This window comes from Bos taurus, chromosome 1, assembly GCF_002263795.3.
Source record: "Bos taurus isolate L1 Dominette 01449 registration number 42190680 breed Hereford chromosome 1, ARS-UCD2.0, whole genome shotgun sequence".
NCBI classification, from domain to species: Eukaryota; Metazoa; Chordata; class Mammalia; order Artiodactyla; family Bovidae; genus Bos; species Bos taurus.
This window is the reverse complement of record NC_037328.1, coordinates 7,205,174-7,231,521: the sequence shown is the minus strand read 5'-3', so window position 1 is coordinate 7,231,521 and position 26,348 is coordinate 7,205,174. Positions and strand designations below refer to the sequence as shown.

General features: G+C 37.3%; 1 protein-coding gene across 3 annotated transcripts in view; it reads right to left on the bottom strand.

The window, feature by feature from the left end:
- LTN1 (listerin E3 ubiquitin protein ligase 1) overlaps positions 1-26,348 on the bottom strand; it is a 58,918-nt gene that overhangs the window by 11,309 nt on the left and 21,261 nt on the right. For all 3 annotated transcript variants that reach the window (NM_001192509.2, XM_059884557.1, XM_024989392.2), the window contains 14 exon segments: positions 1,154-1,340; positions 7,301-7,375; positions 7,930-8,167; positions 8,664-8,877; positions 9,780-9,924; positions 10,115-10,250; positions 14,464-14,606; positions 18,180-18,284; positions 19,237-19,396; positions 21,004-21,190; positions 21,651-21,795; positions 22,593-22,746; positions 23,362-23,601; positions 24,269-24,458. In NM_001192509.2, the coding sequence (NP_001179438.2) occupies positions 1,154-1,340; positions 7,301-7,375; positions 7,930-8,167; positions 8,664-8,877; positions 9,780-9,924; positions 10,115-10,250; positions 14,464-14,606; positions 18,180-18,284; positions 19,237-19,396; positions 21,004-21,190; positions 21,651-21,795; positions 22,593-22,746; positions 23,362-23,601; positions 24,269-24,458 (2,319 nt within the window).

Here is a 26,348-nt window from a genome sequence, read left to right as displayed (position 1 = left end):
GCAGAAGCCTAACAAGTAGTTCTTGAAATATATAATCAGTGAATTAAGACAAGCTCAAAACACAAACCTAAGTGGTAAGACTGAAAATAAATAAAACAATCTGAACATCTAGACCAGTGTTGCCTCTGTGATTTCATTTTCTCCTTAGATAAACAAATGCAAAAATGTATATGTTGATATATTTGTACCAAGAAATAGATTATTGAGCTTCCCTGGTGGCTCCAGGGCAAAGAACCCGCCTGCCATCGCAGGATACATGGGTTTGATCCCAGTCCGGGAAGATCTCCTGGAGAAGGAAAGCAAAACCCACTCCAGTATTCTTGCCTGGAGAATCCCATGGGGTCCATGGGGTCGCAAAGAGTCAGGACTAAGTGACTAAACAACTACAAGGGTTATTAGCAACAACATAAGTTATAACTTAAGGATTCTGAAAAATCACATTGAAAATGAATGCCATGATATTTAGTCACACTTTAAATATGTAGCGATTTAAGTCTTGTTGTATTAACTTGACAAAGAAGTGACCTACTTTATTAAACTGATTCAATGTTTGGAACTTTTTTTAAAAGCAGGCATCTGTCTAAAAGAATTTTTTAAACTGGAGCAGAGCTTTCCAGTTTCCTTGTTAAACGTGAGACAACAGAGACATCTAGTGGCTGCTAAAATAATTTGGGCAAAATAATTACTATAGGATATTTTCATTATTTAGTGATAACAGCTTGAATTACATATGGTAATATTTCATAGATCTTTCTCTAAACACTGATTTTCAAATAAGGTGAATTTCCATTGATATTCCCACAAGAGTCAGAAGTTGACCAAAGGGAAAAAGAAAATAGCAAGATCCAGTTCTTTAGAAACTGTTACTATGATAACACAAAAGTAAATTATAGAAACCTGGTTTCCTGCAATAAACAGACTTGGTGGATACATTCAGTTAGAAAAAAACTGATCCAAGCATAAAACTGTGGGAGGGTGACAAAGTAAAGACAGAAATAAATTTAGCAGAATGTCTGTAATGAGCCAGATAAGAGCAGACTAAAATGTGAGGCATGTCCTCATTTTTCTCCAAAAGGAGGGGAAGGAAAGGTTTAAGATAGTAAGAGAGAAATACTTTTTTGACAGAAGCTTTTTTTTGTCTCATTTTATTTACCTGAGATGAAGCAGCTTTGAAGAAAGTAAGTATTAATTTCCAAGTGAGGAGGTACCCCAGAACATAACAGAAGTCTTCACTCAGTGGCTTGATAGTAACTATCTGTCCAACAGGAATACATCCCAAAACATTTTCTAGTAAGTCCTCTTGAGTGCTAAGAAGAGACATCAGTGCAGCCGGTGGCGACCTAAGAATCAATGATTAAACACCACAGTTTTCTTCATAATTTGTCTCTTAACAAACTGACAGCGTGTATAAATTTGAAGCATTTTAGAAAAATCTTCCTCTATTTTCCAAAAACCATTTTAAAAGTTCCCCTTTATAGGTTCAATTTTGACCCTTAATTTTATATAAAGGCAATTATAGAATCTGAAAGGCATAAAATGATATAGAAATATATACATGTTTTTATATTTATAAATATGTAAGATATGCTATAAAATTTACTCTAGAAATTAGTACTTAAAGGAAAAACTTTTCAGTTCAGTGCAGTCGCTCAGTCATGTTCAACTCTTTGCAACCCCATGGACCATGGCACACCAGGCCTCCCTGTCCATCACCAACTCCTGGAGTTTACCCAAACTCATGTCCATTAAGTCAGTGCCATCCAACCATCTCATCGTCTGTCATCCCCTTCTCCTCACGCCTTCAATCCTGCCCAGCATCATGGTCTTTTCAAATGAGTCAGCTCTTCACATCAGGTGGCCAAAGTGTAGGAGTTTCAGCTTCAACATCAGTCCTTCCAATGAATACTCAGGACTGATCTCCTTTAGGATGGACTGGTTGGATCTCCTTGCAGTCCAAGGGAATCTTAAGAGTCTTCTCCAATACCACAGTTCAAAGGCATCAATTCTTCTGCGCTCAACTTTCTTTATAGTCCAACTCTCACATCCACACATGACAACTGGAAAAATCATAGCCTTGACTAGACAGACCTCTGCTTTTTAATATGCTGTCTAGGTTGGTCATAACTTTCCTTCCAAGGAGTAAGCGTCTTTTAATTTCATGGCTGCAGTCACCATCTGCAGTGATTTTAGAGCCCCCCAAAATAAAGTCAGCCACTGTTTCCACTGTTTCCCCATCTATTTCCCATGAAGTGATGGGACCGGATGCCATGATCTTCGTTTTCTGAATGTTGAGCTTTAAGCCAACTTTTTCACTCTCCTCCTTCATCAAGAGGCTCTTCAGTTCTTCTCTTTCTGCCATAAGGGTGGTGTCATCTGCATATCTGAGGTTATTGATATTTCTCCCTGCAATCTTGATTCCAGGTTGTGCTTCATCCAGCCCAGCATTTCTCATGATGTACTGTGCATATAAGTTAAATAAGCAGGATGACAATATACAGCTTTGATGTACTCCTTTTCCTATTTGGAACCAGTCTGTTGTTCCATGTCCAGTTCTAACTGTTGCTTCCTGACCTGCATACAGGTTTCTCAAGAGGCAGGTCAGGTGTTCTGGTATTCCCATTTCTTTCAGAATTTTCCACAGTTTATTGTGATCCACACAGTCAAAGGCTTTGGCATAGTCAAGAAAGCAGAAATAGATGTTTTTCTGGAACTCTCTTGCCTTTTCAATGATCCAGCAGAAAATGTATATTTCTACCTTTCATTTTATAGATGGAAAAAAAATCATACACCCAGAGAGGCTAACTGATTAGTCTGAAGTCCCTGCCTAGCCAGGGGAACAATTAGGGCTAACAAATCCTATCAGGTCCTTTATCAACCAACAAAGGGTTAGAAGATCATAAGACTGTATTGTCTTTCAATACAGTTAAAGGAATGTTAAAGGAAATTTAACATTCGTATTAACTCATGGCAATGTAAGGTAATTTTCTTCTTTATGGAAGCAGTGTACTTATTAACACTTTTAGACAAGCTTGTAAGAGTCTCAGGAAGTGAAATACTCATGTGTGTTGTTGCTGTTCAGTTGCCAAGTCATGTCTGACTCCTGGACCCCATGAACTGCAGCACACCAGGCTTCCCTGTCCCTCATCATCTCCTGGAGTTTGCCCAAGTTCACATCCACTGAATCAGTGATGCTGTCCAACCATCTCATCCTCTGTCACCCTCTTCTCTTGCCTTCAATCTCACCCAGCATCAGGGTCTTTTCCAAAGACTTGTGTGTATCTCCAGTCAAATTCTCTCTGACATTCTGACTTCAGTCTCTTCTTTTACCTCTGTGATCTTTCTTTCCTTGTGGTTTCCTACTACCAGCCCATAAGTAAAAGTTCTCTCCAACTTCTGCCCTTAAGTTTTTACCTTCAGCACCACCATCTCATGTACCAACCCTTCTCCATTCCATACCAACTATCAGCAGATTTTACAAAGAACAACTCTCCACTTTACACACTGACCTCCATGCACTTTGGAACTTCTAGAATGGCCTCCAGCTCTGCTTGCTACTTCTATGTCTGAAGCTACTTATGCTTCAGACTTCTGCCAGAATCAGCTGATGGTATCCCACCTTCTACCAAACAATGCCCCGATCTCTAGAAAATGTCATTTTGAAGGCCCTTCATTACCCTCCAGCTTTATCTTTCACTCTACCCTCCCTGCCTACTCTGCACATGCTCATTTATTTGGCTGCATTGGGTCATAGTTGCGGCACATGGAAACGTCACTGCATCTGGTGGATCGTTCATTGTGGCACAGGGACTCTCTAGTTGTGGCACGTGGGCTCAGCTGTTTCAGCATGTAGGTTTAGTTGCTCCCCGGAATGTGGGATCTTAGTTCCCAAACCAGGGATCAAACTCACATCTCCTGCATTGGAAGGCAAATTCTTAACCACTGGATCACCAGGGGACTCCCTCATTTATTCTTTTACTCAACAAATGAGGATTATTTATAACTATTTAAGGCCAACAACTGGGTGCTGGGGAACAAAAAGTCAGAAATAAAAGACTGAAAGCCTCACACAGCTTATATTCCACTGGAAGAAGACCTAGAAAATTAAAAAATATGTCACATGGCAACAACTCGATATTCCCCAAGCATATCATGAGCAGTCATGCCTCAATGCCTTTGCACATGGTGTTCCTGTAACTTTCCCCTGCCTGCTGAAATGCTCCCTAATCTGAAAAGTCTTCCCTTTCATCAATGTCTTCCCTTCTTGGCACAGTAGTTGTGTCTCACTAACATCATCCTTTTTCTTAGCACTTGTCACACACTGTCTTCTATTATAGGGTGGTTGTTTAGTCACTTAATCGTGTCCAACTCTTTTGTGACCCTATGGACCATAGCCCACCAGGCGCCTCTGTCCATGAAATTTCCCAGACAAGAGTAATGGAGCAAGCTGCCATTTCCTTCTCCAAGGCATCTTCCCAACGTGGAGATCAAACCTACATCTCCTACACTGGCAGGTGGATTCTCTACTGCTGAGCCACCAGAGAAGCCCACTCAGTTTTAGGGCAATACATCTAAATTAGATTATAAGCTCCTTAAGAAAACAGCTTACTTAACACTATATTCTCCCCTCACCATTTAATTAACACTTGCACAAAGGGGTGCTCAATACATTTTTGAAGGGGTATACTCTTTCCCCAGTTACTATGTGGCCAAAGAAAGTTTTACTAAACAGTAGCAAACTGAAAATGACTTAGAAACAATTAGAAGAGAGAGTAACTTTCTCTTCAAGTGAGCTCTAAAATTCATTTATATCTTACAGATAAATGTACAAGATTTGTGGAATGAATGTATTCACTAAACTTAGAGCTTTTGCATTGCCTCAGTCTTCTAAAATCATCATGATGGATTATGACAATTTAATGAAGCAATCCCAACTTATGATGGTTTGACTTTTAATTTTTCAACACTACAACAGTGTCAAAGCAATGAGTGTTCAGTAGAAACTATACTACACATTGTGACCTTTCCCCAGACTGGCTATAACGCAGAACGGTCCTCTCTTACAACGCTGGGCAGTGCTGGTGAACTGCAGCTCCCAGGCGGCCACGCAATCACAAAGGGTTAACAACCAAGCCACTCACAACCACTCTTACCCAGACAACCATTCTGCTTTTCACATTTGGTACAGTACTCAATAAATTACAGGAGATAGCTAACACTTTATCAATACAAATAGCTGTAAAAAGAAGAGAAGCGAAAAGCAAAGGAGAAAAGGAAAGATATAAGCATCTGAACGCAGAGTTCCAAAGAATAGCAAGAAGAGATAAGAAAGCCTTCCTCAGCGATCAATGCAAAGAAATAGAGGAAAACAACAGAATGGGAAAGACTAGGGATCTCTTCAAGAAAATTAGAGATACCAAGGGAACATTTCATGCAAAGATGGGCACAATAAAGGAAAGAAATGGTATGGACCTAACAGAAGTAGAAGATATTAAGAAGAGATGGCAAGAATACACAGAACTATACAAAAAAGATCTTCACAACCCAGATAATCATGATGGTGTGATCACTGACTCACCTAGAGCCAGACATCCTGGAATCTGAAGTCAAGTGGGCCTTAGAAAGCATTACCACAAACAAAGCTAGTGGAGGTGATGGGATTCCAGTTGAGCTGAAAGATGATGCTGTGAAAGTGCTGCACTCAATATGCCAGCAAATTTGGAAAACTAAGCAGTGGCCACAGGACTGGAAAAGGTCAGTTTTCATTCCAATCCCAAAGAAAGGCAATGCCAAAGAATGCTCAAACTACCACACAATTGCACTCATCTCACACGCTAGTAAAGTAATGCTCAAAGTTCTCCAAGCCAGTCTTCAGCAATATGTGAACCGTGAACTTCCTGATGTTCAAGCTGGTTTTAGAAAAGGCAGAGGAACCAGAGATCCAATTGCCAACATCCACTAGATCATCGAAAAAGCAAGAGAGTTCCAGAAAAACATCTATTTCTGCTTTAGTGACTATGCCAAACCCTTTGACTGTGTGGATCATAATAAACTGTGGAAAATTCTGAAAGAAATGGGAATACCAGAACACCTGACCTGCCTCTTGAGAAACCTATATGCAGGTCAGGAAGCAGCAGTTAGAACAGGACATGGAACAACAGACTGGTTCCAAATAGGAAAGGGAGTACATCAAGGCTGTATATTGTCACCCTGCTTATTTAACTTATATGCAGAGTACATCGTGAGAAACGCTGTGCTGGAAGAAGCACAAGCTGGAATCAAGATTGCCGGGAGAAATATCAATAACCTCAGATATGCAGATGACACCACCCTTATGGCAGAAAGTGAAGAGGAACTCAAAAGCCTCTTGATGAAAGTGAAAGTAGAGAGTGAAAAAGTTGGCTTAAAGCTCAACATTCAGAAAACGAAGATCATGGCATCAGGTCCCATCACTTCATGGGAAATAGATGGGGAAATAGTGGAAACAGTGTCAGACTTTATTTTTCTGGGCTCCAAAATCACTGCAGATGGTGACTGCAGCCATGAAATTAAAAGATGCTTACTCCTTGGAAGGAAAGTTATGACCAACCTAGATAGCATATTCAAAAGCAGAGACATTACTTTGCAACAAAGGTCCGTCTAGTCAAGGCTATGGATTTTCCTGTGGTCATGTATGGATGTGAGAGTTGGACTGTGAGGAAAGCTGAGCACCAAGAATTGATGCTTTTGAACTCTGGTGTTGGAGAAGACTCTTGAGAGTCCCTTGGACTGCAAGGAGATCCAACCAGTCTATTCTGAAGATCAGCCCTGGGATTTCTTTGGAAGGAATGATGCTAAAGCTGAAACTCCAGTACTTTGGCCACCTCATGCGAAGAGTTGACTCATTGGAAAAGACTCTGATGCTGGGAGGGATTGGGGGCAGGAGGAGAAGGGGACGACAGAGGATGAGATGGCTGGATGGCATCACTGACTCGATGGACGTGAGTCTGAGTGAACTCCGGGAGTTGGTGATGGACAGGGAGGCCTGGCGTGCTGTGATTCTTGGGGTCGCAAAGAGTCGGACATGACTGAGTGACTGAACTGAACTGAACTGAACACTTTATCATAAAACAGACTTTGAGTTGGATGACTTTGCCCAACTGTAGGCTGATGGAAACGTTCTGAACACGCTTCAGTAGGCTAGGATAAACTGATATTCAGCAGGTTATGTGTATCAAATGTATCTTTGACTCAACATGTATTCAACTTACAAATAGGATGTAACCCTGTAAATTGAGGAAGACTTGTATTAAAAATAACTTACAAGGCTGGTTCTTCTTCTTCATCTCCATATGACTTTAGATTATCTTGATCATATTGTGGGAATTCAGGCATCAATCTGAAAGTCAGAATATTAAGTTACATGAAATGGTTCACTGTTAAGTCATGCTTAGCAATAGAAAGTCCAATACTGATTTTGTAGTGAGTATATCCTTTTACTGAGCTTATTCTGAAATAATCCACTATGGCCAGGACTATATAAACTGTGCATGGAGAACCATGACCATTCCTGTTACTGAAACATTTAGTCAAGCTTACATTGTTGCTGTTTTTACTTTGACTTTTTTTTTTTAATTTTTGGTAACTTCTTTCTTTTTGACTTTTTTTTAATGACCAAAAATTAAAACTACATATGTGAAAGTGAAAGTCACTCAGTCTTGTCCAATTCTTTGTGACCATATGGACTATACAGTCCATGGAATTCCCCAGGCTAGAATACTGGAGTGCCCAGTCTTTCCCTTCTCCAGGAGATCTTCCCAACCCAGGGATTGAACCCAAGTCTCCAGCATTGCAGGCAGATTCTTTACCAACTTAGCTATCAGGGAAGGCCAAAACTATATTTCATTTTTTAAAAAACCACCACAATACTGATTCAACTGAAAGAATTCTTACTTGTATAGCATATGATAGACAGCAATTTGCACAGGCCGAGCTCTATAAAGGAGTAATGGGGCTAATGTATTTAACAAAGTCTGGAGGTATTCTGGCAAGTTTGTTTTCTGACCAGCAATCAATCTTGCAGGGAGTTTCTGACTCAATAGCTGATCCTTTGGGATATAAGTTAATGTTTCACACATGGGCTTCAGCATTGCATTCTGAAATGATGTTTCAGATGTATCTCTGTTTTCTCCTGATGACAAAAAGGAAAAAAAGAGTCATACCCCAAACAAAGTGAGTAATACAACTTGACCGATTCACAGACAACCAAATGTTATTTAAGAAAATGAAATAAAAACTTGACAAACATTAAAGCAGTCCAAACTAGAAGCATGAACTGAATATATATTTCAGATAATCTCAACTATTTAATGACTTCTATTATCTTATCCTTTAAAAAAAAAGAAGTTTGAGTTAAAATAATTTATTCATATTCTCTGAATTAGTATGATTCCAATTTTCAGTGGTCTTTAGGTATCTTGTGATGTTTCAATTCTTGTCTGTAAAGCAGAAGAATATACGATGATTCTGAGATGCTAAACTTTCTCTCTGGCTCTTTCACTATTTTGTGTTGTGTGACCTAAACATCCAAAGTTGATTTTGTGGTGTTTTGTGTTTTGTTTTGTTTTTTAATTTTTCAAAACAAGTTACTTTCAATGACTCTCACTACTACTCCCTTTTTCACTTGCCTGTAGCAGTCACCAAAAGAGGTAAAAGCAAACTGTGGATGCCAGGAGAAAAAAATTCTTTCCATTCACTGATCAGATTTACAGGAAGGCTGCCAGTGGTGACCAGAGTTGTAGAATCAAAAAACGCGCTGAGTTCACAGGCCAAATCACAGCTGACATAGGCAAACAGTTGTACAAGTGGAACAGAATACAGTGCCTGATTCTCATTTGTTGTCTGAGGAAACAAAAATTAAATAGGTAAGCAGACCTCCTGTAGAATACTACAAGTCAAGGCAATAAAGAGAAGTCCCTTTCATTTCTCTAAATTTGAAAATAAGAAACAGTTTGAATGTATAGTCTCAGGAGACATTTATATATCAAAATAACTTATTTTCAGAATTAACTGTTAGGAATTAGAATTAACCCACTTATTGTGAACTGTTCTTTTTTATTTCTGCAACCATGAAGGAAAATAATATCAATTACCATTTACCAAGTTAAATACATTAAAAGCACATTTATAATCTTCTCAGGAGCCCTATTAATTGGGCATTATTAAGTTATTTTAAAATGAGGGAACTGAGGCTCAATTAGGTAAGCTTTAATACCCTAAGCCACACAGTAAACAGCAGGCAGAGTAGAGCTTCAGACCAATTCAGCACTGACTGACTTGCTGCATGACTTGCTACCTAATACCCAGAGGTATTACACAGCTGGTTGCTTGGGGTCATAAAAAGAACTCTAATTCCCTCTGAATTTGTTTAATCTTTACTGCACTAGTCTGGCAATAATGAAACAGCACATTGTAAGAATAGAAGCAAAAGACCAAAAACCTTGTCATGAAAAGATAAAACCTTAAAGGACTATGCTACAAATATTACATTAAAATGAGCTAACGGAGAGACCATTTTAAAAGCAGTTAGCAGAATGGCTGCTGAATGATATCAGCAAACATTAAACCTCAATCATTTTACTGATCTGTCAAGCAGCAGTCGGCAAGGAATATATCTATAAAGAGTTCAAATGTTTGCAAAGGAGCTAACTACAATCATTACTTAAAGAGGATGAGAAAATACTTCTGGCACACAGATATGCACAAAAACCCAACATCAGTGATGATGCAGAAGGTTAATTTACCTCCAACCAAGCCAACATGGAACACATGATGAAGTCCCATTCGCTCTCTGCCAAAGGAGATGAGCAGTATTTCAGAAACAGGGAAAGGAAACGGATTATTTCTATATTTACAGCCAGTATCTCTGGACTTACTTCTGACAGATTACTGTGATAAAGACAAAAATAAAACATTGATGAATTATACAGACATTCAATGAGAAAAATTTAAATCTTATATACTTATAACAGACTGACTTAAATGCCTACCATCCTATTACTCTATGAAACAGTGACTGTAAGATACATAATCTGAGATCACATCATACACAGAGGGAAAAATATAAAGTATTACCTACCAACTGAAAAGAAAAATATCTTCGTGATCTTTTTTCCATGTTATCAGAATTTTTAATAGACCATGTAATAGCTCTCCATCATCTATGCTTTTGGTCTGCAGACAAGAATTGAAAATGGCAAGATGTCCAAAACCTCCTACAGCAAAATTAAAACATTTTTAAATTGTATTGCTACTATAAAAAAAGAAAGCCTATGCTGAGATAGGTTAAAAACTTTCTTCAAAAGTGTCCAGGGTGATGATTCTAAAATTAGGGCTTATAAGAAAGAGTCAACAAATGAGCCTATAAACTCTATAGGCAGGGACCTGCCAACATACTCAGCACCCAGCACAGAGAAGAAAGTGTGGCAGGGCAGGCAGAGGGAAGCAAGTGAATGACACTATGCATTAAACTAGCCTATGCCATTATTTTCTTTGTTTCCTTACGGATAGGACATATTCAGCATACCCACCTCTCAAAAAACAGACAAATCTCTAGCTAGAGTACAAAGTTAAATAAAGTTGGAAAATAGAGCATACTGTTTTATAATTCATACGTTCACTCAGTAAGCATCTTTGTTGGGAAAGCTCCTGTGGGTTCCCTACTCTTTAGACTCCCTGATTCCTCCTTATTCTTCAATTCTCAGCTTAAATACTGCCTCCACTCTGAAATTCCCAAGTACATAAAGTACGCCCCTCCTCATTCCTCTAGTATCACTTGTTTGTTGCCTTTACAGCACTAATGTTTGTTATTATCTCATCAGGAAGTAAGCTCCATGAAAGCAGGAACCTTGTCAGTTTTACTCATCGCTGTATATGGCCCCCTACCACAGTGCCCGAGATACATTTATTTTGACTGACTAAATAAAGAACGAATAAATGAATGCATACAAGGTACACTGCTAGACAGATACTAGGAAGAAAGCTGGACAAAATCCAGTCCCTGAAGGGTCTTATTCAGCAGTACGGGCAGACTTAAAAACAAATTAGAATAATATGGACAAAAACTGAGAACCCAGAGCAGGAAACTACACTAAGTTAGAAAAGGCTTCCCAAAGTTGGTGTGTGAACGGGGATTTATCAAAAGATGAAAGTCTGCAAGACTAGAAAAGGGATGCTCCACGGAGTGCTAAGGCACAAAGCTGTAAGAAAGTATGGACTGATCAAAATTCATGACAATTTAGCATGGTCAGGGTCCAGAGTGGAAGCAAAAGAGGTGAAACTGGAGAAACTGGTTGCAATAAGATTTTAAAACATCTTACAGGCCAAACTAAGGACTTAGGTTTTTATCCTGTAGGCAAAAGAGAACCAACAAAGAAAGCAAAAATTAATTAATTAGTAACAATTTAGTCTTCCTTTAAAGGCAGAGGAAGAATTTTTTTTTAATCTTCCTTACAAAATATCAATAGAAGAGGCTTCAAGTTTAATCAGAAACAACTCATGTTCTAATAACTGAAAAGTATTCGTTAGCTAATTCTGCTTCATCACTTGGGCTAGAAGAGAAAAACCGATTGTAAAACCTTAAAAAACACTCCTCTTCCTGGGCCTCCGCACAGCTGGGTACCTTGTGACCTGTGTGAACACAGGCCTGTCTTCAGCCACCTTTCAGCTGTAACCTGTGCTGCAGATACCACCTGCTCTCCCATTAGGTAATCCTCTCTTCCATGAACAATCCGTTCAACTGCATCCCTTTCCTGCAAATCCCATTCCAAGCCCACGATTTAACTATGCAAGTGAACTCAACAGTAAAGCTTAATGCCACAAAAATTTATTTTGATATCATACTATCAAGGCAATTGTTTCACTGTGTTTGCTAATGGCATATTCTTCTTCCACTATCTCAAACTTTTACTACCTTTCTTAAAAAACACAATCCCATTGCCACTCATCAGACAACCTAAAGAGACACGATGCCATGAAGTTCCCAACCCCTTCTACACTCTCTGTATCTACATCTGCATCTGCCCAACAGCTCTCCTTACCTAAGCTCCACTTATACATGGTTGATATCTTCTTTTTTCCCTTTATTTTATGTCCCATTGGACTACAGTTGATTAACAACGTTGTGTGAGTCTCGGGTGTACAGCAAAGTGCTTTAGTTATACATGTTACATACGTCTATTCTTTTTCACATCCTTTTCCTTTCTAGGTTGCTACGTAATACTGAGCAGAGTCCCCTGTGCTATACAGTAGGTCCTTGATGGTTATCCATTTTACATACAGTGGTGTGTTTATGTCAGCCCCAAACTCTCTTCCTCCCCACCTTTCCCCCTGGTAGCCATAAGTTTGCTCTCTAAATCTGTTTCTGTCATGGTGATTTTTTTCTAACTGCTCTCGATCCAATCCTACACGCCCTCCTCTCTCTTCTTCTCAGTGGGAACTACCATACATTATTCTGTCTTCTATTCCTCCCTCTCCCCCTTTGACTCTGTATTCATGTCCAGCTTTCACTTCTTTCCACTTCCCCTCCTTTTTTTTTTTTTCCCCCATATTTTATTTGTGGCTGTGCTGGGTCTTCATTTGGCACAGGCTTTTCTCTAGTTGCGGCGACTGAAGGCTTCTAATTGCTGTGTGTGGGCTTCTCAGTGGGTTGGCTCCTCTTGTTGTGGAGCAGGGGCTCTAGGGCACGCAAGCTTCAGCAGTTGCAGCTCCCGGCTCGAGAGCACAGGCTCAACAGCTGTGGCGCATGGCCTTAGTTGCTCCGCAGCATGTGGGATCTTCCGGGATCAGGGATTGAACCCGTGTCTCCTGCATTGGCAGGCGGATTCTTTACCACTGAGCCACCAGGGAAGCCCCGTATGTCCCTTTCTACCAAACCCTTAAGAACAGACTATCTGGCCCTACTTTTTCACCACTGTTCATTCCACATTTCAGTCTCTAATTTCATCTGGGCTGTGGCATTTAACAGGTGATGAATATTACCTAAACTCTTGCTTCCTTTTTTTTTAACCTTCAGTCCTTATTCTCAAGTGTCCCTTTACCTACATACCCCTTAAATCTACATACTGGTGTTCCCTTGATATTCTTTTCACGCTTCACTCTCCCCAACAAGCTCATCTTCATTTACAGATTATACTACCACCTACCTGGCATGGACTCTGAAAGCAGTATTTCCATCTAGCCAACAGCCTACTGCTTACTGACAATCCCCATTTGAGTACTTATTCCATAGCCACCTTAATCGTAATCTCATGCGTCCAAACCTTAATATCAGCTCCCTGTACACTCCTTCGCCACTCTGTGTCCAGCCCTGAAGTCTCCTGGCAGGGTTTCCTATAAGGCCTCAAGGTACTCCCATCTGCGCAATCCAGAAACATAACCACAGAACCCCAACAAGTCTACTTCCTACCTCTCTCAATTCCATCTCCACTCTTCCATCTGTGCCTTGACTCAAGAGCTCTTTTCTCTCATTTTGATTATTCGAATGGCTCTCTATCTATATAGTCTTCTACCCCTAATTTCTCTCTTCTCCCATATCCACTCTTCACACAGCTGTCAAGATAATCTTTCTATTGTGAATATGACAGTCTGACTACTTTCCTACCTAATTTGGGCCAACAGTTCCTTACCTCCTATCGCTTAAAGTCCAAACTCCTTAACTGACAAAATGAGGCCTTTATGACCTGTGCCCTACCATTCTCAAGATCCATATTCTTGTGCACCCTAATACTCTTTGTCCCAACTTTCTACCTTAAATCCAACCAAAATGAAGCTACCTGCACTCTTCTAGTTTCTGTGAACCTGGAATGTCTTTCTCTAACTCTAAGGAAAAGTACCTTTTACCACTACTAAAATATTTCTTTTTGTGAAATAGCCACTGCTATCTCAAAGCAAAGTGGAAAATCCTTTTCTGCACTTCTGCACATAAGATAAATTTTTGCTATATCAGTTATCATATAACTTTACATCTATCTTCTTCTCTACAAAAGAGACTGCCACATAGTCAGGGCTCAATAAGTGCTTGTTAAATTAGCAAGTAAAGGAACTAACAAGAGTACAGAATGTCCGAAAAGTTTAAAACACAACAAAAGCTGTTTCCTCTTTTGCTTTTGTAAGTTGACTCATCGGTTGACTAGGGGGAAATGACGTATAGCTAAGAAGAGCTACACAGGGTACAGAAATGATTAGAGGGTACCTGTGGTTACACACCTTCCCTTAGGCTGCAGCATTTCGATACTGCAAAGTAACAGTCACTCTCCAATGAACGACACTTACCCTATTGAGTCAACTTGTTATGTAGCAAGAATATTAACTAGGAAAAAAATAAGCTATAATTTATCTCTGTCAGATTTGGATTTAGATGTTAAGAAACACTTCTTTCATCTCAAGCAATAATTAAATTAATGAAATATTTATTACCAAGTAACTAACCATTAATATGGCAAACATCTTCCTTGGTCCAGGCCAAAAGGGCAGGTATACACTGAACAATGAATTCTTTCTTGTCTTCTTTTGACAAAAATGGACAGAGACTTTGAATAGTATGCATATTGCCTTCTGTTAGTGGAAAAAAACTGTTTAAAGAGGGGAAAAAAAGGTGTGAATTATATTTATCCTAAATATTTAGTTATTTCAGAAAATTCCTCTTATTCATACAATTTAAAAAGACTAAAATTTCCACTATATAAAATAACTGAGTAGAAAAAGAATAAAAGAAACTATGAAAGAGGTTGACACTTGCTGATTCTGTTTGATGAAACTGTGGACAATTATTTTTTTCTGCTTCTCTTTTTCATGTTTCTGATTTTCAAAAAATAAGCATATATATCTTTCCCCAAAGATGATTTTTTAAAATTATACACACAGTACATGCTTATGCTGTCATTAAGAGCCAACTGATTCAATTTAAAGAGGACCAGTTACATATTGCTCATATGAAATGATACTCATATATATGCATATATATACTTGGGTTTTATGTATCTAAATTTTATATTACCTGATACTTATATACTTTCTAGACCACTTTACAGCAGAACATATAGGTACAAAGTATTCTATTTTAAAACTACATATCTAAATAAAAAACAAAACCAAAATATTTCATACAATCATAATTTAACTATTTTTCTATTAGTGAACATTTAGGATTTTTCCATCAAATTTTTGCTCTTACAAATAACACTATAATAACTGTCCTTGAACAAGTACTATTATGTATATGTACAAACACCTCTTTAGGCTAGATTCCTGGAAGCAGAACTTCAAAATCAAAGGATCTGCATGTATTATATTTTGATAATCTCAAGTTTTTCTTCAAAGAAGAATAAATTCACATTTTCACCAAAAATGTACAAGTTTGACTTTTCTGCTGCACACCTAATAATCCTTTTTAATTCCTGGCAATAAGGTAGATAAACTATATACTCCTTTGTATTTGTCATTATTAACAAAGCAAATCCTTTCCTATTCCACATTTCATAAATGAATTACCTTTGACTATTTCATCTATGAATTACCTGTTCAAGTCCTTGACACATTCTTCAGTTTGACTAATTACTAGAAGCTATTTATATTATGAACATTAATTCTTTTTAATTAACAAGTATTTTCCTTTATTTTTCCACCTATCCTTTATACTGTATTTTTATCATACAGAAATTTTCTTTTTTAACTGTGGCAAAATATGTAAAATTATGTAAAATTTACCATACTATTTTAATTAAAAAAAAATTTTTTTTTGGTCATGCTGTGCAGCATGAGGGATCAGTTCCCTGACCAGGGGTAGAACACATGCCTCCTGCATTGGAAGCATGGAGTCTTAACCACTGGACCATCAGGGAAGTCCCCCAGATTAACTACTTTTAAGTCTATAGTTCAGTGATGTTAAGTTCATTCACACTGTTGTGCAACCAACCTCCAGAACTTTTTCATTTTACAAACTGAAACTCTGTCCATTAAATAAGAACTCCCCATCTTCCTTCCATTCAGTCCCTGACAACCACCATTTGACTTTCCGTCTCTATGAATATGCCTAAATACCTCATATAAGTGGAATCACACAGTATTTGTCTTTTCGTGACTGCTTTATTTCACTTAGCATAATGTCCTCAAGGTTCACCCACATTTCAGTATGTCAAAATTTCCTTCCTTTTTAAGGCAGAATAATACTTCATTATAACGCATACATTTTTGTTTATCCATTCATCTGTTGATGGACACAAAGGTTTTTGTTTTACAAAGTCAGGTACCTACTATTTCTTCTATGGATTCTGGATTTGTGCTATGCTTAAGATCTTCCCTGTGCCAAGGCTATACAGTTTCTTATTTTCCCAAAAACTTTTATAAGATTTAATTTTCATCTGGACCTTACTTTAATGTATAATGTAAGGGAGTGGGTCTCACTTTTTTTTTCAAACATAGGTCCAATTTTCCTATCTCATTCATCTGAAAGACCACCTGTATCAAAAACTAAATTTTCATTTATGCATGCATTGGTTTTTGGACTCCATACTTTGATCCAAGGATACATTTATTCACCAATTTCATACTGCTTAATCACTGCGTTGGTAGGGCAAGTCCTTTTCACTTTTCTCTTTCATAAATTTCCTAGCTATTCTTGAGCATTTTTTCCTTTAAATGCATACCATGTTTAGAAGACTTTGTGAAGTTTTTCAAAAATTGCTGCTGAAATTTTGACTAACATTACACTGAAATTAGATACAACAATTTTTACAATTTATCTTCCCACTTTGTTTTGTGATCTTTATTTAAGTTTTACAATTGTAATTTTTCATTAAATTTATTTCTAAATATTTACAGTTTTGTTGTCAATGTAAAAAGAATCTCTTTTTTCCTATGGCATTTTTAAATTGATTATAACTGGTGAATAAGAAAGATACTGACTTTTGTATGTCAAGTATATATCCATCTCACTTGTAATTAGTTCCGGCAGTTCTTTAGTTAATTCCCTATGACTCATGTAAACAGGAAAAATTTTTAATTATGCTGAATATCAAAAGATCATATGCTGTATGACTCCATTTATATAACATTCCTAAAATGGTAAAAATTATAGAAAGAATAGATTACTGGTTGCCAGAGAGGAAGAGAATGGCAGGAGGGCAGGTGGCTGTGGCAAGAAAGGGTACCACAAGGGATCTTTATGATACAACTATTCTGTGTCTTGGAATGTGGTGGTAACACGTGTGTGCTCTGATCTACAGAGCACACACATGGGTGCAAGTTAACCCAGTCAATAAACTACATCAATGTCATTTCTTGGTTGTGAAATTGCATGAAAGTTATTCAAAATGGCACCATTTGGAAGAAACTAAGTGAAAGGTACACAGAATCTCTTTGTGTTTCTTATAATTGCATGTAAACCTATAATCCACATTAACTGAACTCAAAACAGTAAATTTCAAAAAGTTAAGACTTAAAAATCAAAATTTAGCTTACAATTTTACTGTGCCAGAACATATATATATATATATATACACACACACACACGTATATGTATATATATACATACACACACACACACATGTATAAACATATATATAGTTTCCAAATTCTTTTTGATAAATCTGTAAATTCAAAATGCCTCTTGGTAAATTTCAGGTAAGTGTTTAATCTGAATGCTCAACTTCTCTAATATAATCAACTCTAGTAAATCTCTAGTATGTCCAACCTCACTATTTCTTTGCCTTAGGAATATATTTATTGTCTTTTTAGAATTCACTTCAGTGGGATGATCGTTCTTTTGAAGAGTAAGTAACTTTCCTTATCACTTCCCTTTAGCTAAATAAAGGGATAGAAGGATGTTAGAGAGAGGGGAAAAGATTCTACCCGATAGATTTCTGAGTAAAAGAGAATAAGCTATCAAATGCTAATTATTTAAAGCACATATTAAATTCTTCAACAAAATGTTTTAAGGTTAAAAACACCTATTAAAAAAGTATGGGTCCTCAACCTAAAATGATTGGAACTGTTTTATACTCTTTAAGTCTCATATTTTTTCATTTAATTTCCTCATGTCCTAAAATTTGTTTTCCTGATTCATTACACACTGTTTGTTAGTCAAGGGTTGGCAGAGTGACCAATCATAATAAATTTCAAAGTAAAAGTATTTAAAATAAAAATACCCTTCTTTTCTCCTATAATGCTGTTTTACTTCATCAGATGAAACACTTCGGGAAAGGATCAACTTAGCAATAATAAGAGACCAAAGGGTGCCGTTTTTCCTGGATCTAAAAAAGAAAACAAACATTCTGTTTTGAAAGTATACTTAATGTTTTGACACAGTTGCTTGCCTGGAGTCCTTTTACAGAACTAAATAAAACACCTTGTCAGGGTATCAATTCACACAGTACTTTTGCACGTAAATAACTGCCGTTACCAAAAGGACTGGCAACTTAGGCTTCTGAAACTCCTTTACTGAGCTCTCACCAAGGCAATCCCAAAGCCCCTTCATCCCAAAAGGGGAAAGGACCTTAAGGATTAAGCTGGAGCATCAGAAGCTGCAGCCGGAAAGAGGACAGAGAAGACCCAGAGGAGACCAAGGATTGCTGAAGCTGAGGAACCAAGGAGGGCATTAACATCCACTGAGGAAAGTTCTGCGAGTCAAGTAAGGGTAGGGGGACTGGAGAGGAAGACCTGTTCAGTCTGAGGCCTCTGATACTGCAAAGCATACGAAAAATACTACAGGCAAATGTAAAACTCTTCAGGAGAAAGCAGTTCAACAGGATAATTTCAACCAACTAAACATCAGACCACTATAACCTCTACAATTCTTCATACCTATTTCCTCATCGAGGGGCAAGGGTTTTGTGGTTATGATATTAAGCCAAACCTGCAGGAAATAACATACAAGATAAAAGGCTAAATTTTACCTTGGAAATTTTAAGTGGAAGGATGGGTCACATATGACAAATTAAAACAACTTCTACAGGACTCTCTTTCACTGTCATCTGCCCCTTGCATCATATTCATGGATTTAATAACACAGGCAAAGTACAAATATCTCCCAGAGGAAGAAATCAAGTACTTAGTACCCATGAAGTATTTATCATTAACAACTGGGATTAATTTACAACAACCCTCTGATTCAAAGATTAGCATGAAGTGGGCTTACATTTTACACACACAAAACCATAAACTAGCAAAATACTCATGAAATAGAAATTGAAAAGAGGTTCCCACCTGTCAAATAACAGCTGCAGAAGGCCGGAAGTATTACCAAGTCCACGTAAGTTATCATACGTGATATTCATTTTCTGAAGCATTTCACAAAATCCAGTTAGGAAAATAGGTGGATTGTCTAATTCTTCATACCACTGCAATGAATAGAGCAGTTCTGCAACTAACAGAATGGACAGCACATTATCGGGTGCACTTTGTGAACGGCACTTCCAGTTCCCCTCACTTGTCTCCTGTTCTCTAACACCGCTGTGCCCACCAATTCTAAAACATCCATGAACTGATTTCCAGCTCCTTGATATACAATTATAATGAAAACTGACCGTATCGGATACAAAATACCACTCCTCTCCCAAACCTTACTTGGTCCCTTTTCTGGCGAGTTAAGAAAGTGACAGGAACCGAAGTTATCAGAGATGCTACAAGAATCTCCCTACTGTTTTTGCCACAAATGGTAAGAAGCTGCATCCAGGATAAACAACTACAGGACCCAAGACCTGAGAAGTTCAAGTCAATGTGTTAAGGAAGAGAGCATGACGCAGCACACAGGGAAGGGCCTCGGTGACAGGCCAGTCTGGATTCAGAAGAGCTGCATACACTGTTATCAACCAGGATACGATAAATCTACCTCAGGGGACTGCTGCGAGAATGGCTGAGTCTCACGAAATCTGGCCATACCACAGGTTCTTAATACACAATCAGTCACAACTCTCCAGGTATGGATTTTGGAGTCGAGAGACTTGAAACCTGGTTCAAAATCTAACCCCGTCCCTTGAAAGCTCCAGATTAAGAAAAACAACAAAAATTATTACCCTAATTCCCAGTGTTGTTTTTGGACAAATTCACTGAGTAAACAGCAGGCTAAGCTCCTTGACCTTAACTGCAGGTGGAGCTGGCTCACCGTAAAAGGTGTTTCCAGCTTTTTTTCATAGGCATATATTCTCTTCTGCTAGCAACCATACTCCACTGAGGGCTTACAACCAAGCCTGACACAGGAATTATTCAAGTCCTCCACCTTTCAAATTATTTTGCACAGGTCACAAGGCTACCTACAATGCTATACCATTTCCTAGAATGGGGGGGATTTTCCAAATCCTTTTGAAATTCAACATCTGAATGACCACTTGCTGGGGAAAAAATTATAGCCGTATACAAAAGGACTGATCCAAAAATTAACTGAAAAAAAATTAACTGAAAATTCAGAATCCCTGATGAAACACAAGACTTGTTTAACCATTTTCCTCAGGGTTATGTGCTACAGGGTCTGCTTTTATTGATGTCATGCCAGCTAAAGTAACTGTGGTGGTGGTTTACTCGCTAGTCATGTCCGACTCTTTGCAACCCCATGGGCTGCAGCCTGCCAGGCTCCTCTGTCCATGGGATTTTCCAGGAAGAATACTGGAGTGAGTTGCCATTTCCTTCTCTAGGGGATCTTCCCCACCCACAGATCAAACCTGGGTCTCCCATATTGCAGGCAGATTCTGTACCGACTGAGCCACCAAATTCTGCTCTACTGATAACAAGACTATAGCAAGATTTTTTGGTATGAGTCTATCTGATTTGCAATTTAACATTCATCTCTTGAAAGGCCTCAATTTCTCATCACTAAAATAATTAAAAGGAGCTGAAGATTTTTCATTCTTTAAAAATTTAAAGTATAATCAAAATTATTTCAAAATTTTAATTAATTTTAATTAAATTCAAGATTTTAATTAATTTTAACTTATTCAAGACTTACATGTATTTATCTGAATGTTCATATATACTTACTTATTTTGTCAAGTTCATTATTTTCTAGGACTGTTTCCTTTTTCAGTGCAACTACTATCATTTTACTCAATAATGCTGAAGTACACAAATGGCTGGGAAGTTTCTTTGTATCTTGCTCTTTAAAATCTGTTTTGAAACCCTCATAATTCAAACTCAATCTTCCTTCTAAAAGAGGCCTATGCAACCACTGTAAAAAAAAAAAACAAAAAAAACCTTAAATTATATACAAAATCATTCAACAGTCTAAATTATTTACTACCTACACAATTAAGGCAGGGAACAACGATGAAGTTAGTAGACTATCTTCAAAATGTTCTTAGAATAATTTCAAAAAGGAAGCTATTGCTAGTTTACTAGTAAAAGCACAGAAGCCTAGAAATTCAGTTTCTACTAGCAGAAATTATCAACATGTGTATTTTAGGGTACCTTCAGGACAGAACTATATCCTATTCGCTGTCAACTGTCGTGTCAACTGCTGTCTTGTAAAGATCAAATATCCAATATATGAGCATTCAAAGGCAGAAAGGGAAAGTAAGATACACATTTCATTTACATTTTCTCTTTCCCAGAATAAAATTAAAATATTTAAGCCTGCATGAAATACAAACTTCAGGAATGATATGAGCACTCTCCAATATCAAACATACCTGTACGGGAAGAGACTGTCTCATTTTTTCCCATTCACTGTTGTCTGGCATTACGCTTCCAATATAAGTTCCTAGGAGATTAGCATCTTTACTCTCTAGAAGCGCATTTAGCAAATCATCAACAGCAGACAAAAGCACCTGAAGACTGAAAATAAAGCAAGGAACTTAACTGCTGTAGTTATGCTACAACCAATCTGAACACCCGGGTAAACATTAAATACCCTATCAGATAACAGTTTACCTGAGCAAAAAGACAAATAAAAATAAAGGTAAGTGACACCTCCACCCTCCTCTCGTGAATGACACACAATCGAATAGGGGATTTCATCCAACATTCATAATTTGAAATTAAGTGCTGTTTCTATTTCAGAATGCAGGAGACCTATTTCAGGTCAGGTATTTCTGAAATACAGATATTTCATTTCATGAAAAGAGCATGATACTCAGAGAAAGATTTAACCCAACCATGGCAGCTCTGGACGTGTTCTCTTAATTTTCATTTTTTTATATATTTGTGGATTTAAGTACGAGATGTGAAAAACACCTGCAATTTCAATTACTTACAACAGTGTCTATCAGACCCCCCCCAAGAAACCAACAATGAAGGACAATCAGTGTCTGTGGTGGCCATGAGAAGTTACAGAGTCACAGTCCACACCAGTGCAAGCCCAGAACAGAAAGCTATCACATCAGTGACCATAAGCCAGGAGTTCAGCAGGTAAGCGAAAACAAATCATTCTTCAATTACTTGAGTTCAAAAGGATGTTCATTAAAACAAATCCTTTTGGAAAAACCTATTTGGATCTTCTCTTAGAATCCTGTAGGTTTCTTATGTAACAAGTCATTTTTCAAAGGCACTCACACTAATGATGAAAACTTATTTAAGGACAATGATCAGTTATTAAAGAGATATTCTGCAAATGAGCATCAAAAAAAGGTTACCTTGTGACATCCAAAGTTGAAGACTGAACTTGGTTCTTCAGCCACAGAGCAGATAAACGTAGGAAGGTGCTCTGTTTAAATGTGTCACCAGTTCGATGAACCAATAAATTCACACCAGAGAGCCAAGTATTTTTCAGTTTACTGATGATAAAGTCTAAAATCAAGATGTCAACAGTAATTTGTTGTCCCTCTAAACTAACTATAAGCGATACAAAATGCTTTAAAGCACTCACTGCAGATCTGAGATTTTTAAGGTACCATTAAGAAAGCATAAAACTATTATTTGCTTGTCAAAACAAAATAACTATGTCATAAATATGTGATGATACAAGCTAGTTCATGCCATACAAATGTAAAAACGGTAAGAACCTCAATTTCATTTTAATATATACCAAGATTGAATGTTTCTAACTATGAAGAGAATGAGATATTAATATATCCCTTTATGAATATGGAAACTGAGGCATCAAGAAATTAAAAACTTGCCAGAGATACTGAGTGAAGGGCTAAGGACTAATTCATCTATCACAGCTGCTTCTAAACGGTTCCCTCAACATCAAGTCAGAACTTGAGAGAAAAGGTCTACATTCATCTTGGTTTAGAAACTTGGGTTTCTAAAGCTCAAAATGTTTTAAGATTTGTAGCCCTTTACTTGAAATGCTTTCAACTCGCAAACACATTATTATTCAATTAATAAAGCCTGGGCACTTACACTATGAAGGTCAGAGCCGGAGAATCCCAACAAAACATTTGAGCAGTAGGCTATTACCTGGCAAATGTGTTTTTTCTTTGCTCTCAGCACATAACTGAAAGAGAGTTAATAATAAATCTTCAGATGATGGCATTAGCAAGCATCCTTTCGCTGAGCTGAAATAGTTATAGGCCACATCACAGATAAAAGACACTGATGAGTCATTATTTTCAGCTTCTGACAATTTCTTTGCTTTGGATAAAGTTTCATGAAGTTTAACAATAATTCTTTCAACATAAACTTCTCCAATCAAGTAATCTAGAGAAAAAAATTCAGACAGACAAAATAAATAATATGAACAGTGAATTTTCTTTTTTTCAACTTTCGTTTTTCATTTTTCAATCGGTGTATTTTAATACTTTACTTTGGGTTAACATTCCACCTTGTCTTTCCATGTGTTTTTTAAAAAACACATCGTTGTTTTAAAAAACAAGGTGTTTATGTATTAGATAGAAAAAAAGTACATCAATAAATCAATCTGTTCCATCACACATAAAAGCCTTCACATAAAAGTTTTAAATTAAGGCAAAAAGACAAAATTAGAGTGAACGGTTAAATTCAAATCCCTTTAAAATATAAAAGTAAAAGCATTAAACATCTCAAATCATGTTACAAAGGAGAAAGGGACGTCAGAGGACAGATGGTTGGATGGCATCCCTGACTCAACGGACATGAGCTTGAGCAAACTCCTGCAGATGGGGAAGGACAGGGAAGCCTGGCGTGCTGCAGTCCACAGGGTGCAAAGAGCCGGGCACAACTGAGCGACTGAACAACAACAGGGTGTTTACAAGATTAAGGTATCTGAATGAACTAAATCCTGCTGTTCTCAACTAATACTATGCTAACTAAAAACATGGAATCCCCCAAAAAAGGTGAAAAAGAATGACTCCCTTCCTACTGAAAAAACAAGCCATACTTTACCTACCGTTTTTAACATGTTGGGATAACACCATGCTTAAAAGAGTCCATCTTTCTGAGAAGTAAGGTTCAGAAGATACTGTGGATTCCAAGTCTTTGTTACAAAGATGCTCTGCCAAGGTTACCAATTTCTCTCCAAGGATATCTCCTTTGAGCCAAGGTGTTACTAAAGCATGATTATCTGAACTAGAGCATGCCTAAAACCATAAAAATTGTACCAAAGATTAGGATAAAGATTAAAAAAACAAAGTGTACCTGCCCAAAATATTACCTGCAACTTAGTACCTCCCTTCATCAGCATGGCCCCAACTTTATCCCCCACTCCTCCTCCTCAAGTGCTTAACAAAGCTGGTATCTTCCCTACTCCCCACTAAGTCTCGCTTATGTACACTTCCATGCTTTGTTCATGCTAGCTTCTCAACCATAAATATTCCCTCTCTCTTTTATTTATCAAAATTACATCCATTACTATATTCAGTATAAATCCCACCTGCTTTGTGAAGTCTCCCATAACAGCCCATACTCATCATTGCTTTTCTCTGAATTTCTAGAGCAAATAATGTTTCATCTGTGTATGTCTTGTTTCCAATGAAACTGTAAGTTCCTTGAGAGCAGAGACTGTCTTAAACTTCTTTGATACCTGCTATCAACACTGTAGATATGTTCAACGAATAGTGAATGGATGAACTTTAAAGACAGATTTTAAAATGCTTTACAAATATTAAACTGTTGTTCATTAATTTTGTTAAAATTAAAGAATAATTAACATATAACAGCGGCAAATTACTTCAATATGAACAATGGGACTTATTATTTGCCCAAATTTTATGAAATAGTTACTGAGGCCAGATATCTGACAGCAACTGGTTTATTTTCAGGGGGTGAGGAAGGCAAGGAAAAAAACTGTAAATCCACCCCCAAAAGCATGGTGATCCATGTTCCCAGAGCTTCTTTTGGTATAAGGGCTGAGAAGAAAGGAATTTGCAACCTGGTTCATTTCAAAGCAATCTGGAAAAAAAAAATCCAAATGCAGATTGGGTAGTGTCTGAAAAATTATTTTATCTCCTTATTTAAAATATTGTAGGTAACAAGAGCTTTTATTTTAGCCCAAGCTTTATCACTATTCTGGCTTTATGACCTTATACAAAGCTCTTGACCTATTTCTTAATTTAAAGCCGGACCTATTTCTTAATTTAAAAAATAAACATTAACTTAGAAAATCTCTAAGGTCCTTTCCAGTTACAAAATTCAGGTTTGTTTTTAAAGAAGCTGGCTTTAGGATTCTGCTCATAACGTATGAGATTGCATAAAAACATAAGAAAAACTAGAATTTAGATGGGTATTAATATTGGCTTTCCTAAGATAGCTTACCAAATAAAACCAATCTATAGAATTCTATAGAATCCAGAAAGTAAAATCCTGAATAAAAAGTCTCTCAGGTTATCAAGACATGAAGTCCAACTTCTCAATGTTTTAACACTTTCACAGAAAGAATCTGACCAGAGGATAGGGAAGCTAGTCAGGCATGGAAGTACAGAGGCTAACACTGGCTATGAACTCCCAAACCCTGCCCAAGCCTTCCAAACAGAGACATCTGAACTATGTGGCAGGTACCTCCCTAAGTTGGAAACAGATGTATCAATCTTCTCTTATCAAATTATTAACTACTTTTGCTCTGATTTTAGACTTATCCAGAAGCTTTATCATAATTTGGTTTTTCATGTCGCCTACCTATAGGGAAAGAGATAATGGATAAAGTAATTCAAATGGTGTGCCTAATAAATTAGATTTCTCATTGAAAAAGAGTAAATCAACACTCAGTGTTTATTTTGTACAAAATAAACTGTTGGAGGAAATGGGGAGTTTTTGCTTAATGGGTATAGAGTTTCAATGTTGCAAGGTGAAAAAGTACTAGAGATTAGTTGCACAATAACGTAAATATTAACACTTAACACTTCTAATATTCACTTAATATTAACACAACACTTCTAACACTACTAAACTGTACTTAGAAATGGTTAAAGATGATACAGTTTATGTGTTTTTTTACCGTAACTTTAAAAGACAGGAAAAAAGAAAAATTTTCA